At 44.6% G+C, this 17646-nt stretch overlaps 1 protein-coding gene across 2 annotated transcripts in view; it reads left to right on the forward strand.

Annotated features, from left to right (window-relative positions):
* The first annotated feature begins 2418 nt into the window (after window positions 1-2418).
* Window positions 2419-17646, forward strand: part of LOC105023119 (thyrotropin-releasing hormone-degrading ectoenzyme) — a 162485-nt gene continuing 147257 nt past the window's right edge. Inside the window, exons 1-2 of one of the 2 annotated variants that reach the window (XM_034287934.1) lie at window positions 2419-3851; window positions 10345-10618. In XM_034287934.1, the coding sequence (XP_034143825.1) occupies window positions 3127-3851; window positions 10345-10618 (999 nt within the window). In that variant the 5' untranslated portion in view covers window positions 2419-3126. The remainder of the gene's footprint in view (window positions 3852-10344; window positions 10619-17646) is intronic. The other variant, XM_034287935.1, reaches the window with a different exon arrangement.

The raw sequence follows: 17646 nt of genomic DNA on the forward strand, positions 1-17646 counted from the left end.
CAGTCTCACCTGAGTTAAACGGTTAAACAGTTAGTGGGTGTGAGGAGGCCTGCTGTTAATAGGCTGTATGGATGTACAGGGAATGTTCCTCGTTGTGGGACATCTTTAGGCACTATTAATGACCTGCTACAGGGAAAACGTGGACTTCTTACAAGTAAAGGTGTCTGGGTTCAGAAAATGTTTGGCTTTTCAAATGGACCAGAGCAGTTTCTTCTCCAGTGCAATATGGTTTCTCTGAGAAACCCTGTGTTTTGGTCCGAACCTTTTTTGATTGGATGGGTTCCATTTTGAACCTCTTTAACAGAATATTGTACAGATGGCAGATCGGTCAGATTGTAGACATGGCTTGTTGCAGGTGTGGCTTTTACGATACAGGAGTATTTTTTCATCACCTGTTCTCATAAACGTAATTCCTGTTCATCATTAAGTTGGTTCACTGCAAATAAAAATGTCTTTAATATGTAAGTAAATAGTAATGTGTCCCATATCGATTTGGTTTTATGCACAATAACAGATGTTTGCCAGGTCAGATTGAAAACATTTGCACTTCATAGATTCTATCCAATTGAATGTTGGTATCCTGTGACTAGCATAACGTTGCTATATTACTACTACAGTATAGTAGTAATATATAGTAATTTGATGCAGCTGTGCTGTGAGGCAGCGATTTAGACAACAGTGTAAATCATGGCCATTCAGAAATATGACTTTATCAACGTTAAGTCTGGTCATGCTATTAGGATCAACCATCTACTTCCGGGTCGGACGCCTGTGCCTCCAGAACAGCCTGAAATCGCCAGGGCGATGGCTCTACACTGACTTGGAAACGTCCCACAGGTATGTTGATCCTTGCTGAAGCAATGGTGTTGTTAGGTTTCTGTAGATTGGTGCCTGTTTCGTCCAAAGATGCTCTTTTGAGGTGATGTTTGGGGACTGAACAGGCCACTCAAACTAGATGGGATTCATCTGACCAAGTGACATTTATCCACTACTCAGTTGTCCAGCATTGATGATCTTTGGGCCCACCGGAGCTGCATCTTGTTTTTAGCTGATAGGAGGGAAACCTGGGGTAGTTGTGTGCTATTGTAAGTCATCTGTGACTAAACTGATGAGTGGTGTGTTCAGACTTGTCATTCTGCACTCCGCAGAATGTCACAATTATTTGCCTGTTTGTGGCCTACACAATTATTTGCCTGTTTGTGGCCTGCCTGTTTGCTTGCATGATTGTTGCCAATCTCCTTCAAACTCTTTACACAGGACTGTGGACCATAATTTATTCTGTTCACACTTATTTCTGTTCCTAGACTCTGTGCTGTGGCTTTTCTATAGCAAACCACAGCCACTTGACTCCATGAAATGTATGGTGTACCTAATAAACTGGTCACTTAGTGCATACCTCAAAGTCATGCCCCAATTTAGCCAAGCTTTGATTACAAAATTCCACCAGAAACCTGAAGAAACAGTAAACCATGAACGATTCCAACAGTCAAACCATAAACTATAACCAAAGGTGCAAATATGAACTATTGACTAGTTATGGTTTGTTGAGGAACTATAAGGGTTACATTCTCCTGGAATGTGTACCCCTGCATATAGTGTAAATATATAGTATATATAGTATGACAAAAATTTTATATATGTTACATGTTTTGATGTTTTAACAATATTTTATTTGGGTTCCCAACAGAGTTAAAATATGTTTTACCTGTTAACAATATTGCATAAAATCAATGGGAAAACACTATTTGGTTGTCTTCTAATCTGTGGAGTTATAAATCGAAATGGTTTGAGAAACGTTTATGGAAATAGTAAGGGCCTTTGTCATTATGTACAGTATGTTGTGTGAGAAAATATCAACATTTACGCTGCGATTTTTTCTCAGTCCACAAGATGGCGAAAATAAAATTACTATAAAGTAGGAGATAGGTATTGATATCATTGCAGCGCATGACAATGATGCCAGTGACTGTACTAACATGTTTCTGACAAATTGCTAATAATATCACACAATTAAGAGTCAGCTCATGTCGTGTAAACCCTGCATTTCTTGGTAATGTCCGTGCGTAAATGTGCATTTAGGCTATGGCATCACACTGCCGTTATATAAATTAGACTGTTGCCCTCATAATCACTCCTACCACGAATGCCATGATGGTATAGAGGTGTTGAGATCTGTATACTAATGAAAATACATCTGTGGGAGGGGAGTCTGTGGATAGGCATCGTTCCAATCCAAGAAAATAATTGTTTGCAGGCAGCCCGACAGAGTTTAATATTCCGTGAAAGCTGTTGAGATGTAACCACTCGACGCTTTTAGCACGTGACTACCGTTTGAAACTGTATTTTCCCACAAATATAATTGCCTGATCAGGCATTCTTTCTACTCTAGTTTCTCGACTAGCGATGAGAAAGGGCTGCCACACCGCACAGAGAGAGGGTGAGCTCTCTTACTTTGTCCTACTGCGCATCTCGGAATGATTGTCGTGTAGTTGTTCTCCGGCAACGAACTCATTGGCTCTCTGTCGTCAGTAATTATTTTTCTCTCCCAGCTGGCAGAAATCCGTCGTGAGTTCCTCCTCACAAGATGTAGGCTGGAATTGCTGCTGTGCTGGACGAGAGAGAACGAGAGATAAAGAGAGGGAGAGAGAGAGAGGTGCAGCAGCCCGGTCCGTTATGTTGTAGCTTTGGTAGCAGCTCTCAATATGCGCGCAACGCTCAGAGAGAGAGGACCGTCACTCAACAGCGGCAGCATCATCAGCGGCAGCGGCAGCATCAGTCCCCGCGATGGATTGTGTTCTGTACAGCACCGTGTGTGCGCGGAGATGGAGGCCGTGAATGGAATTGGAGAAAAATTAGGATAGCAAATGAAAAGCCAATATTCACGATTTATCACATTTACAACAATGATTTCTACTTGACAGGAAAGTTGATTTTGGACACTTAACAGGATTCCGCGTCGCTACCACCCGGGGCTTCAGTAGGGCATCAGTCGTGCGCGTTTCCGCGGCATATTTGTGACTGTTTTCAGTGGCAACTATATTGGACATGACTGATACTACTATCCTTATTCTGTTTCCCTGTTGCGCACGAACCCCAACCGAACGTCATATTCTGATCTAACAGAGTATGCCTTTTGAGAATAAGCGTGGCAATAAGGGTTTATCATTCACTCAGATGGGGATAGAGGATAATAACATGAGGAACGGCCGAGGCCTGTCGGATCAATGGGCCGATAGCGTGGTGGTTCGGCCACGGACCACAGAGCGGAGCATCACCGTCCACAAAAGACTGGTCCTGGGGTTCGCCATCTCTATACTCACTCTCATCATTGTCACGGTAATCGCGGTTCTCCTCAGCATCCGGTTTGAGGAGTGCGCCGGGGAGAGTAGCTCACGAGCGGGCAACGGCTCCAACGCCAAGTTTAACGGGTCCCGGGATGGGAATGGGAACCACAAAGACGAGGAAACCCAACCGTGGCGACACCACCGGTTACCTGCATCTCTCCGGCCCCGCCACTACGACCTCCGACTCGCAGTGTACATGGATAACTTTACTTTCTCCGGGGAAGTGAACATTGAATTCGAGTGTGTATACACCACCAAGTTCATAGTGCTGCACATGGACGGTCTCGAGCTGGAGAAAGTGGCAGTGTATTCGGATAACAAAAAACCCGGAGTCATGAGAATCCACCGCCAGTTCCACTACCCAGCCAACCAGGTTTATGTGATCGCGTTGCACAGGGAACTGAAGCCCATGAGGACTTACAAAGTAAACATTACTTTTGAAGCTCAAATAGAAAATGAACTCTTGGGATTTTTCCGCAGCTCGTATATGCTACACGGCGAGAGAAGGTAATGTTTGCATCCACACCCCACCGCATTACCTTGTGAGTTTTTTTGGTTGCGGACTACAGTCAATGCGTTATCCTAACTGTTTCCCAAATTTAAAGCGAGTCAGCCAAAATATTAAAAAGTGACGTTTTTACGCACGTATTACGCACAGAATTGGGTCATTCTCAGTCGAATATTAATGCGCTGTCTTGTTTGGCTCTGAAGACATGTGCGTAGCTTACTATTCGTCCAAGCTTTGAGTTATGATGATGTTCGCTTAATCTGTTAAGGTAACCACAATAGGAAACACAATGTCACATTTAAAGACATTGTTTTACTATTTGTGCCACAAATAGACGTTTGAAGCTCGACTCCCAGGCATTTCTCCACTTTTCGTTGATGTTCCACCAAAGTGTTGCCAAAATGTGTTAATGCTATTTAGGGCCAGTTATTCAGATAAGCATTATTAGCTATGTATTTCTGATGCCAAAATGCTATTCACTTTAACTGCCAGTCTTGAAAAAATTATATTGTGAAATCCTTTTCTTTGAACTCAAAAATTAATAAAATAGAAATGTCTCCCAGTCCAAAGATTTTTGAAGTTACGATCTGGTGCTTTAATCAGTAAAAAAAAAAAGAAAAAAAGTCATGGTTAACATGTTACTCGGGCAGAAGGCTGGTGGTTAGAACATCTGACCCAGCACCCATAAGGTTTCTGAAAGGTGGCTTGATACAATCAAGCGGTTAAGTTTTGTCCTCTCATTGATGAAGATGGGTACTGTACATTAATATGACTCAGAGTACAGCAACTCTGAGTCATTCTGCATAAATACTGCCAAATTACCATGAGCAGTGTAAAGCTGTGTAAAGTGTGTGTGTTTTTGTAAAAGATAATTGGTTGTTAACTGACAAATAACGGTTACATAAAATACAAATCATTGGCTACAGGGTGGGTGGACGTTAATGAGGTGGGGTGAAGCTAATAATATAAAATGCCATCATTGAGAGTTATGACAAACACCGAGTCCCAACAAGCTAAAGCTTGTTTGAACTTGCCTGTGCTCGTGAAATCAAAACCGTCACGTATCATGAGTAAATTGTTACAGACTTACTGATGATAAGCCATTATTTGTGATGCAAGGTGATTTGTAGATTAGGCCGTCTGTAATATCCTGCCCGTGTTTTGGTCCTCTGGAACACAGCCGTTGACGCGTACTGGTAGAGTCTGGCAGCACACAGCAGTGCAAAGCGGTGAGTGACCAGCGGGGGCATCATGCCAAGTGGCTAATTCCCTATTTACCATACCCTACATTTTCTACACAATATGTGAACGTCGGACTATCAACATAATGCGAGAATTATGTGGATTTTTGTGGGGCACAAAATGCAGAGCCAGATTACTTTCACTCTCCCCTAAAGAATGCTCATCGGTCCTTTGCAGCAGTGCTTAGAAAGAAAGACATTCCTTGTAATTTTCCTTGATTTTGAATTGTTCATTCAAATCCACGGTCAAGCACCAAATTAATCTGTAGGCCTAACTGTGTTTCATTGTAGGCCCAACTGTGTTTGTTGTTGTTTGCCAAAATAAAATCCAAAGGGTTCTCTCTGGAACCAAAGGTGTTCCGCCTGAAACACAAACGTTTGGCATGGAACCAAATAGGTTCTAATTTCAACCAAAAGGTTTTGGAATCTAAGAAGGGTTATTCCAAGGGTTCCCCAAATTTTCTTTGAAAAATGTAAGAATCCAATTGACACAGATAAAAGTACCAGTTGATTTGAATACTAATACAGGGCCAGACAACCAATAACTAAGGGCTTTATTAGGCCTTATTGTTTCCAATATGTTTATACATTAGAGTAGCTTCTATACTTTTTTCAGATTGACATGTGTGTGTCAGATTGTCAATTTACGCTGGCTGTTGTAGCACATTGCTGACCAACGTGCGTAGCTATCACCAAAACGTCCAATTAAACCAATAAAATGGGAGATTCAGAACTTCTCAGTATCAATACCAGCGTCTCAGAGCGCTGTCCATCCCCTATCCACAGTTAACGGAATCCGTTTACATCTGGGTCTCCCCTGTTTTGTCAGCCGAAGTTACTGTCATCGGAGCTCAGTGAGCCGCGCGGCCAACAGCCGGCCTGGTCAATAGGTGACTTGGTGACTTGTACCCTTCATTCAGCCCTGTGCTGTGACGGGCGACCGGCAGGGGATCATTAAAGGAGATGACTTCAGTGATTTGCAAACAGGAAATCAATGCTAATTACACTGACCGGATTGGCCGTGACGACAAACAGAGTCTTTGTCTCAATTGGGACCCTTGCTCCCACGTTCAGTGGGCTGGTTAGTTCTGTGATGTAGCGCCTGACCCCGGTCCAGGTCCCAGTAGGTCCCGGCGACGAAGTGGCGCACCCCATAGGGAAAAGGGCGTCATTTGGGAGATGGCCAGAAAAGGTGCGTCGGTCCGGAGACACAGAATAGGACGACGCTGTTCATGAGGCCTAAGTACATGCACCAAATGTACCCAAACAGAAGCTGTAATGAGCCATAAACATTGACTGAATATGTATAGAGCTTTTCCAGTACAGATCTACGCTCAAAGTGTTTTACAATATAAGGGAGGGGGACCCTAGCCTGGTCCCGGACGCGTTTGTGCCATCGTGCTGACTCCCTGTCAGTCAGGCGAGAGCAGTGTAAATGCACGGTTTGCCAACAGAGTGTTGTTTGTAAGATATTCAGGGGAACTCTTTAACAGTCGTCAAGGTTTAGGGTTTGTTTAAATTTCAAACACTGTTTCTATTTATTTATTTTTGTACATTTTCTAGCAAAATAAAATCTCTCCGCAACCACGGAGTTCGCACCATGCCGTCTTGTCAGCCTGAAAGATGGCCTCTGTCTGTGGAAACACTATTTGCTTTGCAGAATCGCACCCTGACTGATGTTTCCCGGTCATCGCCCAGCGACGCTGGAGATCCTCCAGCCTGGCCGCTGTTGCCTACGGGTTCATCGTCATCCCAAACACACTCCATCCGTTCCCCCCCCCGCATGGGATCCCTCCTCACCCTTTAACACTATTCTAATGCCTCCTTCGATCCGCTGCTTCCCCTTTGCCTCCCCCCTGTGCCTGGCCCCGGCTCCTGCCTTCACCTCTCTAATAGCAGCAATGTTCTAGACTTTTCAGCCCCTCAGCCAACCGTCCTCTCGCCCCCTTTCTCTCCCCCTTCCCCCCCCCCTCTCTACATCTCTCGCCCTCAACCCCCGTCTGCCAGTCTCTGTCAACCATCCTCCCTCCCCCTCCCCCTCCCCCTACATATCTCACTCTGTTCTGCTACCTATTTTAGGGTGTCAGGGCATGAAATCTTAAACACTGATCCGGACTTTGCTTATCCTTTGAACATCTTGGGAGACACGGGGCTAAGCTATGTAGCAGCACTCTGTGGTAGTGGGGAGTTATCTATAAACTGGAAGGGTGGGGGGTGGGAACACATTGAGCAATGGTTGGATGATTTGATGGAGGCGTAGAAAGACGGAGGAAGGAAATGTCTACACGATGGAGGGAATGGAGATTTAGAGGGTAGAGAGATGGAGTGATGGAGGATGGAAGAGTTGGAGAAATGGAGGGATGACAGTGAACCTATATACCTTGTTAATTGATATTGAGACGATTGTTCCCCCAGCCTGAGACACGGTGTAGCTAATTGTCATTACAGTGACATGTTTACGTTAGAGGGAATACATTTCTCCATTCCATTCGCCTTCCCAGGGGCCAGCGTATGATCAGGCTCGGCTGTGTACATTTACGAGCTGTGAAAGGAGAGTACCAGTTTATCATGGTGTCTGCAATCTAGGGGCTTTTATGCAAAGTGACTTACGGCCGTGCTTGCGTGGGCTTTATGCACGGGGTGGCCTCGCTCCTGATCCCAATATCCTGGTGTTGCAAACCCAGTGCTCTGCTAAGCTGCGGCGGTCCGTGGAAGCGTTAAGACGGAGGTATAAAGGAAGCAGAGGATACGGTCTCCCGGGCTAAGTACCTGCGGTTCATCACCAAAGCATTGGTCTGGCTATTCTTCATTTCCGGTCCAGTAATACAGTATGTAATATGTAGTATGTCCAAATAAAGTTAATCAAATTGATAAAGAACCTCCGCAAACAACACAGTAAGTAACTGTGTGTGTGTGTGTGTGGAAGGACCAATCTTTTTCTGTGGGTGGTTGTGGGACAGTTTATAAATCCCTCAGGTGTGTAAACACTGCTAAATAACACTGCTAAATAACACTGCAGCTTCACCACAACAGATCTCAGATTACCCTAACTGTCAATGCCAGTGTTACAGTGTGCATTTCAGCATTAGTGATGGATCACTCAGGTTAATCCTACAAGCAAAGAACAGGACTTGTTAGACAGTCATTCAGTCAGCTGGTCATTCTGTCAACCAGTCATTCAGTCGGCCAGTCATTCTGTCAACCAGTCATTCAGTCAGCTGGTCATTCTGTCAACCAGTCATTCAGTCGGCCGGTCATTCTGTCAACCAGTCATTCAGTCAGCTGGTCATTCTGTCAACCAGTCATTCAGTCAGCCGGTCATTCTGTCAACCAGTCATTCAGTCAGCTGGTCATTCTGTCAACCAGTCATTCAGTCGGCCGGTCATTCTGTCAACCAGTCATTCAGTCGGCCGGTCATTCTGTCAACCAGTCATTCAGTCTGCCGGTCATTCTATCAACCAGTCATTCAGTCGGCCGGTCATTCTGTCAACCAGTCATTCAGTCGGCCGGTCATTCTGTCGGCCAGTCATTCTGTCAACCAGTCATTCAGTTGGCCAGTCATTCTGTCAACCAGTCATTCAGTCGGCCAGTCATTCTGTCAACCAGTCATTCAGTCGGCCGGTCATTCTGTCAACCAGTCATTCAGTTGGCCGGTCATTCTGTCAGCTCAATCACAGGGCGATACAAACAGACAGACAATAAGACTGACTGGACCTCTGATCCAGATAACCAGAAATGTCCCAATGTACCACACTACTTTCGTCCTGAGTCTAAAACCGAGGGCACTACAGCGGGGACAGTGTGCCATTTGGGCCAAATGCTAACAGGGGCGTCAAGTCTCTTCGGGAAAACTTGCGGCTCTGTGATGATCGATGATTAAAGCTTCTCCCCTGGAAAAGCTTCTCCCCTGGTCTCCGTTATCTTCCACGTGTCGATAGCAGAGGATGGACGGATGAGAGAAAAGATGGAGGGATAAAAAGCGATCTGGTCCCCTTAGAGGTTAAAGTCAGTTTTTTCCTTCCCCATCCTCCTCTCGTCAGTGGTTTGAAATGCTTTGATAGGTTGTAATCCAGATGTCTGTTTGGTAAAAAGCATATTGAGTAATGTTGGAAATCACATTTCCACCATCACTAGCATCAACATCACAAGTCTGGCATAGTTTACCTCAGAGCTCCCTTCTTAACCATCTCCACGCACACACGCACACACACACACACACACACACACACACACACACACACACACACACACACAAACACACTCAAACACATACACACTTGTTCAGTCTTTCTGTGAGGGAAGAGGCTCCCAGGCTCCTGACGCTGCAGTTCTGTCAGTCATGACTCTGTCTCTGGAATGATAATCACTAGGAGGATTTGGGAAAAGCAGAAAAATAATAGCAGGCTTTCTAGGGGTCTGGCAATGGGCCAAAGTACAAGAATTGTAAAAAGCAAACAAACCATAAATCAATACAAAACAAGGGAAAGACTTAACAAAATTTGAAATAAATGCTAATAATACCTAATACTTTTTAAAACATTGTGGTTTTACTGGGATTTTTATTTTCTTACTGTGAATCAATTTGTGGCTTCTTTGAATAAACTACAGGACATTATAATAAACCGCAATTGCTGACTGTCAATTATAAGATTGTTACCGTGACACCAATTGCCGTAGAGATTAGTCGCTACAACAAGCTGACGTGGGCACGGAATGAGCAGTAGAACTGCCCTGTGTGGCTTTTAAGTGAAACTAAGACTTCTTCAAAGCAGAAGCTGTTAGGAGCAGCTACTATTTATCAAATAGGCATGTTGTATTATATAGGTCAGTGCATTTGCAAAGAAAGGACTCTCTACCGACCAAATGTGTGTCTGGGAATTATTTGAAATACCTCTCCATTATTATGTGACATCTTCTCAGGCCCTTTCAGTCATTTTTCAAACCAAAACATGAGGACTATATGTTTCAGTATGAACTCGGAGCTCATCAGTATTCAAAGGCCCATTGCATTCGGGAGAATAGATGAGTCAAGGTGAGATTACTAGTTTCTATGAATAGAACAACTCTCTGCCCATTTAAATAGGTTCCTTTTTTCTCCTAATCTAATGTGAAATTAACAATTTGCATCCCTGTCTCTTTATCTCTGGCTGTGCTTTTACCTCTCCCTTTATTCCTCTCCCTTTCTGTCTTTCTATATCTCCTTTTCCTGCTCTCGCTCATTGTCTTTTTTCAATTGACTCCCTCTCCTCAGGTACATGGCGGTGACACAGTTCTCCCCCACCCACGCCAGAAAGGCCTTCCCGTGTTTCGACGAGCCCGTCTACAAGGCCACGTTCCGGGTGATCCTGAGGCACGACGCATCCTACCTCTCCCTGTCCAACATGCCCGTGGAGGCCTCCATCTCGGACGACGACGGCTGGGTGACCAACCACTTCGCCCGGACTCCTCGCATGTCCACCTATTACCTGGCCTGGGCTGTCTGCAACTTCACCTACCGGGAGACCATCACCGACAGCGGAGTGGTGGTAGGTCGGGGGTCGCGCCCTCTCACTCGGCTACCTGTTCACACTCACTGACTTTCTTTCTTTCTAGCTTTCCTTCTCTGAGAGGCATAGAAACACACAGGTGTTACTCTCTAGGCCAGTGGTGACCTGTAGTAATGATACGCCTTCTTTAAGGCACGTGAGGTTATTTTCCGTCTGTGAAGTGATCCTGTATCCCGTCCTATTGTGTGCTTAACTTTGGCCAAAAGAGAACCATTTAGGGCAGAGGTCTCAAACCGGTTCCACGGAGGGCCGTGTGTCTGCAGGTTTTTGGGTTTTCCTTTAAATTGGTTCCCAGTTCAGACCTAAACAACCAGGTGGGGGTAGAAACGAACCAATTAGTGACCTAATTAGTCAATTAAGTACAAGATGAGAGTGAAAACCTGCAGACACTCGGCCCTCCATGGAACCGGTTTGAGACCTCTGATTTAGGGGAACATGCTGCCTTTAAGTATTCAGTTGTGATTTCCCCTGACACTGCTGTTTTCCTCTAATACTCTCATCACTTACAAACACTTTCTAAAGAGCTGCTCCTACTACGTGTCAGTTTGAGAGCTGTCATTTAACGCCCTGCAGTGTCTGAACGATTTGGCAGCTTGTCAGCTTTGAAGATGAGCCGAGAATTCTTCCTGTCTGACCTTATTTGTGGTACTGTAACAACGTCTGCTTCTTAAATGGCATCCTATGCCCTACAAAGTGCGTCTTGGTTGACAGAGGCCCATGGAGTTCAGGTCATAAATAGGGCAATAAAGAGGGTCTAGGGTACCGATTGGCATTCAGACATTATTGCTACTGTTAATTAGCGTTTTATAATACTTATAATAATAATAGTAATGAATTATAGCACATTATAGCACATGAGAATCTCCAAACGCTAGAAGAGCAAATATCAGACAAGCATTTTGAACTGTGTGATTGAAACCCTAAATGCTGATTGGTCCAGGTCTTTGAATGCTGCAACCCCTGAAAATAAGAGCTCAAGACAAAACCTGTTGACCTGCCAATCTGTCTCATAAACAAAACAAAAATGTTCCATTTAAATGACATTTAAAAACAAATAACCAAATATCTTCTTCCATCCGATTCTTTCCTTTGCTGTCCTCTACCTCCTCACCCCTCCTCCTCTCACCTCCTCATCTCCTCTTCTCTCTTCATCTCTCTCCATTCAGAAAGCTATCTGTTAACTTCACAACTTTTTCACCTCCTTTCCTGTTAACCTTGGGCTCCCACTCCCCTCCTTCAACATCGTCATCTTCATCATCTTCCTCATCTCAATGTAATTACTCCCCATTTATCTCCGCTGTCATTATCCAAGGGCATTGCCCCGTATCTCTCAACACACACACACACACGCGCACACACACACACACACACCCTCACGACGCCTGTAGCCCTCCCGTCCCCTCATTACCGGGACATAATCTCCTCAAAACAGCACCTTTAATGACCAGCCGTATCTGGGGCATTTATTTCCATACAGACCCCACCGTAACACTCGCCCCGCACGCTGGTTCTAAATCATCAATCAATTTATTGTGGCAGTGCCGGCTGGTTGCGGCCTATCCATCATCAGAGTGGGGCTGTGTGTGTGCGTGGCCAGGGGAGGAACGGAGGAAGACATATGTGTGTGTGGCGCGCGTGTCTATTAGGGGAAGCATATTGAGGAGACACCGTAGCGGAGTGCTTAGTGTTTGCTATGGGTCGGTGTTAATGCAGTGTTGTAATGGGTTGGTGTTAATGCAGTGGTCGAATGGGTTAGTGTTAATGCAGTGGTCGAATGGGTTGGTGTTAATGCAGTGTTGGAATGGGTTGGTGTTAAAGCGGTGGTCGTATGGGTCAGTGTTAATGCAATGCTTGTATGGGTCAGTGTTGATACAGTGCTTGTATGTGTCAGTGTTAATGCAGTGCTTGTATGGGTCAGTGTTGATACAGTGGTCATATGGGTAGGTGTTAATGCAGTGCTTGTATGGATCGGTGTTAATGCAGTGTTCGTATGGGTAGGTGTTAATGCAGTGGTTGTATGGGTCGGTGTTAATGCAGTGGTTGTATGGGTTGGTGTTAATGCAGTGGTTGTATGGGTCAGTGTTAATGCAGTGGTCGAATGGGTTGGTGTTAATGCAGTGTTGGAATGGGTTGGTGTTAATGCAGTGTTGTAAAGGGTTGGTGTTAAAGCAGTGGTCGAATGGGTTGGTGTTAATGCAGTGTTGGAATGGGTTGGTGTTAATGCGGTGGTCGTATGGGTCAGTGTTAATGCAATGCTTGTATGGGTCAGTGTTGATACAGTGCTTGTAAGTGTCAGTGTTAATGCAGTGCTTGTATGGGTCGGTGTTAATGCAGTGGTTGTATGGGTTGGTGTTAATGCAGTGGTTGTATGGGTCGTTGTTAATGCAGTGGTCGTATGGGTCAGTGTTAATGCAGTGTTCCCATGGGTTGGTGTTAATGCAGTGGTTGTATGGGTCAGTGTTAATGCAGTGGTTGTATGTGTCAGTGTTTATCCAGTGGTGGTATGGGTCGGTGTTAATGCAGTGTTCCCATTGGTCTGTGTTAATGCAGTGGTCGTATGGGTCGGTGTTAATGCAGTGGTTGTATGGGTCGATGTTAATGCAGTGGTCGTATGGGTTGGTGTTAAAGCAGTGGTCGTATGGGTCGGTGTTAATGCAGTGTTTCCATTGGTCGGTGTTAATGCAGTGGTCGTATGGGTCGGTGTTAATGCAGTGTTCCCATGGGTTGTGTTAATCATGTGAATTGAAGTTGTCAGTCAACCACACAGAGTATGTACAGTGGTACATATCGATTCAGAGAAGACAGAGCTTCTGTATGTGAAAAAGGGGAAACAGGTTTGTGATTAAGTCCAGTTAAATTAAATTCATAACTTTTACTGAAGTCCACGTTGCCTGCATTGAAAAGCATGTGGAAGGGATTACACTATACTTCCAAAATTGACCGAAATTGAATTTAAACTGAGCCCAACCCTGATGGAAACAAATGGAATGAATTAAGGACAGTGTCTGTTATTGAGTAGTTGTTGTTTTGTGCTAGTACTGAAGCCTGGCTCGTTGGCCTTGTCACATGGTTGTCATGGTAGCGTCGCCAGACATTACACCCACAAATGATTACCTTTAAACTGAAGATACATGGTAAATTCACATCAATTCATGTTGATGTTTTCCAGATGAGACTTGTAAAAACATACCGCAGCTTGTGGCTCATCCTTATAGGTGAATAGCATGACTGTGATACTGCATAATGCAATAACACTTATTGAAAGGCCAGTGCTGTAGTAATTCCACCAGGTAAGAAAGACTCTGAAGAACCGAACTGCTACTATGTTATGACGTTCGATTAGTCAGTCCCAATTAGCACCCTATTTTATATATAGTGCACCACCTATGAACAAAGCCAGTGGTTGTGCAATATGTGGAGAACAAAGTGTGGTTTAAGTCTCACGTAAAAAACAAAAGTAAACAAAGAGAAAACAAATAGGGCCAGCAGACAAACTCAATAATTAGTATGAACACCTGTTTTCTGTTCCAATAGTACAGGGGTAGGCCACTGTTTTATTATTATTTTCGGTTAACAACTGTTATTATGGCAGACAAAGGCCTAAAAAATCCCTTTTAGGGTTATTCCTCAACAGAAATGTTGCAACACATATTTGCCTTAAAACTTAACTTTCAACTCAACAGAGTAAGCTACATTACACAATGTATAGTGTATAACAGTTATATAGGTATAATAGTTATTAGAGGAGACATAAGTCTATGAAATCACTTCTGAAGATTTTCACTCAAAGCAAATGTTGGTATAATTGCCGTCATCTAACTTCATACAGTATCTTTTTTGTACTACGTGCTTTTAACGACAGCGATTCCAGCAGCCCAGACCCAAGAAATCAACTTTTAGGGCTACTCACTCAATATGAACAGGAGAGCCTCGTATGGGCGTTGACAAGTGAGGTGAAGTCAGGAGTCATTTCTGTTGAAGCTGTTTGCGTTTCTGTTGAAGAAGTGTGCGGTACTGTTGAAGCAGTGTGCGTTTCTGTTGAAGAAGTGTGCGGTTCTGTTGAAGAAGTGTGCGGTTCTGTTGAAGCAGTGTGCGGTACTGCTGCAAGATGTTCATCAGTGAGGCTGCATCTGCGCTTGGACTTGTTGAATTGTTTTTGAATTTCGCTGCATGCTTGCTCTGGAAGTGCCTCTGCAAATTGTACTCTTTAAAAAGTGTGACGTTAGCTTAACATATTAAGCAAGTTGCTTTACCTGCAACATCTGCAAATAAATATTTTCCTGTCAATAGTTTTTTAAATACCCTGCTTTCGTTATCAACTTTTCTTAGGCTCATTTCCAGAAATCGCTATTGTACGTATTAATGATAACTTCCGTGCGTGGATTATGGTGCTGGTCCGTACGTATCAATAGCAACGCAAATACCTTGTTTCAATTTAAAGGTATTTTAAACAGACAGTATGATACTGCTGTACTTATTACTGGGAGTGCCACGGGACATTTACTTTGAAAATAAATAAATATGCAACAGTAAATAAAGTAACGTAATCTGCGACCTCGTCAGGTATTTTTTATTTGTTATTATTTAAAAAAAAATGGATGTATCTGGACCGGATAGAATGACTCAATGGGCCGGATCCGGCCCTGGGGCCTTATCTTGCCCAGGCCTGCAATAGTAGGACCGCTTTCTACTAATGACTCACCTCTAACCGACCTGTGGTTAAAGACCGTCCTACGAGCTCACATGAGAAGGAAGTCGTTGAGAATTCAAAAACACATCCAATTGAGTCGGAGTGGCTTGGGTGACTGTTCAAGCCTGCGCTCCAACAGCGCCCTAGCACTCTAGATAGTGCGTTACCTATTGACAAGAGCCCTGAGCTCCTTGGTTAAAGGCAGCGCGCCGCGTAGGGAGCAGGGCTTTGTTTGGGACGCGGCCATTCCAGTTTTGGTGTCAGGAGGCGAAAGAACACTCGACTCGCCTAAAACAATTATGTGCTTTAGCTTTGAAGTGGAGGCAAGCCTCACAATCTCCCTCACAGAGAGAGATGTTCTATACTGCAAAGAGTGTGTGTGTGTGTGTGTGTGTGTACATGCGTTTGTGCACGTGTCCTTGTGTGTGCGCGTGTTGGTTTTTGCACGTGTGTGTGTGTGTGTGGGATCTGAGCGGGAGGTTGAATGGCAACAAGGCTCATCAGTTATGTAAATGTCATTATGTCTGTTGATACTTTGTCCACACACAAGACCGGCTAGAAACAGAGCATGACGGTTTGTTGTGCGTCTCTGTGTATATTTGTCTGCCTTTGTGTGTGTGCGTGCGTGTTGCGTGCGACGCAGCCAGTCTGTTGTGTCAATACAGCTGAGTCCAAGGTTCTGATTGGACTGATGCTGGCTGGCCATATTCAACCGGCCGAAAATAGACACCTCTTCTGCTCGTTTGAACTTCGTACCGGCGCCAACTGCTGGCTGACCAGAGCTTGACCGCTGGGAGGGAATTAGCTGACCGACCGTCTTTAGGTAATTAGTGTGTGACGGACCGCGTTTGTCCGTGGCCTGTTGTAGTGAGAGGAGCTCTTTGGGCCCTGGTCCAATATGCAGTAGGAAGGTAATAGGGGTCATTTTGGAACCCAGACATGATAAATGGTTATTATGGGTACATATACTGCTTCTTAATTTGAGCCATATTTACATAGTAAGTCAATAATCCTGTGACAACAGGAAATGGGAAATGTGGTGTCGATTTAAATATATGTAGATTTTGTCACACATCTGTTTTTACCAGGGCATATCAAGATTTAGAGGGGAAATTGCAAGTTTTATAGCCTCAGCTGTACAGGCCTCAGTAATCTTTAGACTCAGCTGTACAGGCCTCAATGACCTTTAGCCTCAGCTGTACAGGCCTCCATGACCTTTAGCCTCAGCTGTACAGGCCTCAATGACCTTTAGCCTCAGCTGTACAGGCCTCAATGACTTTTAGCCTCAGCCGTACAGGCTTCAATGACCTTTTGCCTCAGCCGTACAGGCCTCAATTACCTTTTGCCTCAACTGTTAAGACCTCAATGACCTTTAGCCTCAACTGTAAAGACCTCAATGACCTTTAGCCTCAACTATAAAGGCCTCAATGACCTTTATCATTAGCTGTGAACACCTCAGTTACCTTTATCTTCAGCTGTACAGGTCTCCATGACCTTTAGCCTGTATTGTACAGGCCTGCATGCCCTTTAGCCTGTGTTGTACAGGTCTCCATGACCTTTAACCTGTGTTGTACTGGTCTCCATGACCTTTAGCCTGTGTTGTACAGGTCTCCATGACCTTTAACCTGTGTTGTACAGGTCTCCATGACCTTTAGCCTGTGTTGTACAGGTCTCCATGACCTTTAGCCTGTGTTGTACAGGTCTCCATGACCTTTAGCCTGTGTTGTACAGGTCTCCATGACCTTTAGCCTGTGTTGTACCGGTCTCCATGACCTTTAGCCTGTATTATACAGGTCTCCATGACCTTTAGCCTGTGTTGTACAGGCCTCCATGACCTTTAGCCTGTGTTGTACAGGTCTCCATAACCTTTAGCCTGTGTTGTACAGGCCTCCATGACCTTTAGCCTGTGTTGTACAGGTCTCCATGACCTTTAGCCTGTGTTGTACAGGTCTCCATGACCTTTAGCCTGTGTTGTACAGGTCTCCATGACCTTTAGCCTGTGTTGTACAGGTCTCCATGACCTTTAGCCTGTGTTGTACAGGCCTCCATGACCTTTAGCCTGTGTTGTACAGGTCTCCATGACCTTTAGCCTGTGTTGTACAGGCCTCCATGACCTTTAGCCTGTGTTGTACAGGCCTCCATGACCTTTAGCCTGTGTTGTACAGGTCTCCATGACATAATTGCTGTTGCCCAGTCTGATGGCTGTGTTACATGACGATGTTGAACCAGAGGAGGAGTCCCTATTGGACTCTATATCTGCATCCCAAATGATTCTCGATTCACCATGGGGCCTGGTCAGGAATGGTGCACCATATAG

The sequence above is a fragment of the Esox lucius genome, chromosome 18 (genome assembly GCF_011004845.1).
Source record: "Esox lucius isolate fEsoLuc1 chromosome 18, fEsoLuc1.pri, whole genome shotgun sequence".
Lineage (NCBI taxonomy): Eukaryota > Metazoa > Chordata > Actinopteri > Esociformes > Esocidae > Esox > Esox lucius.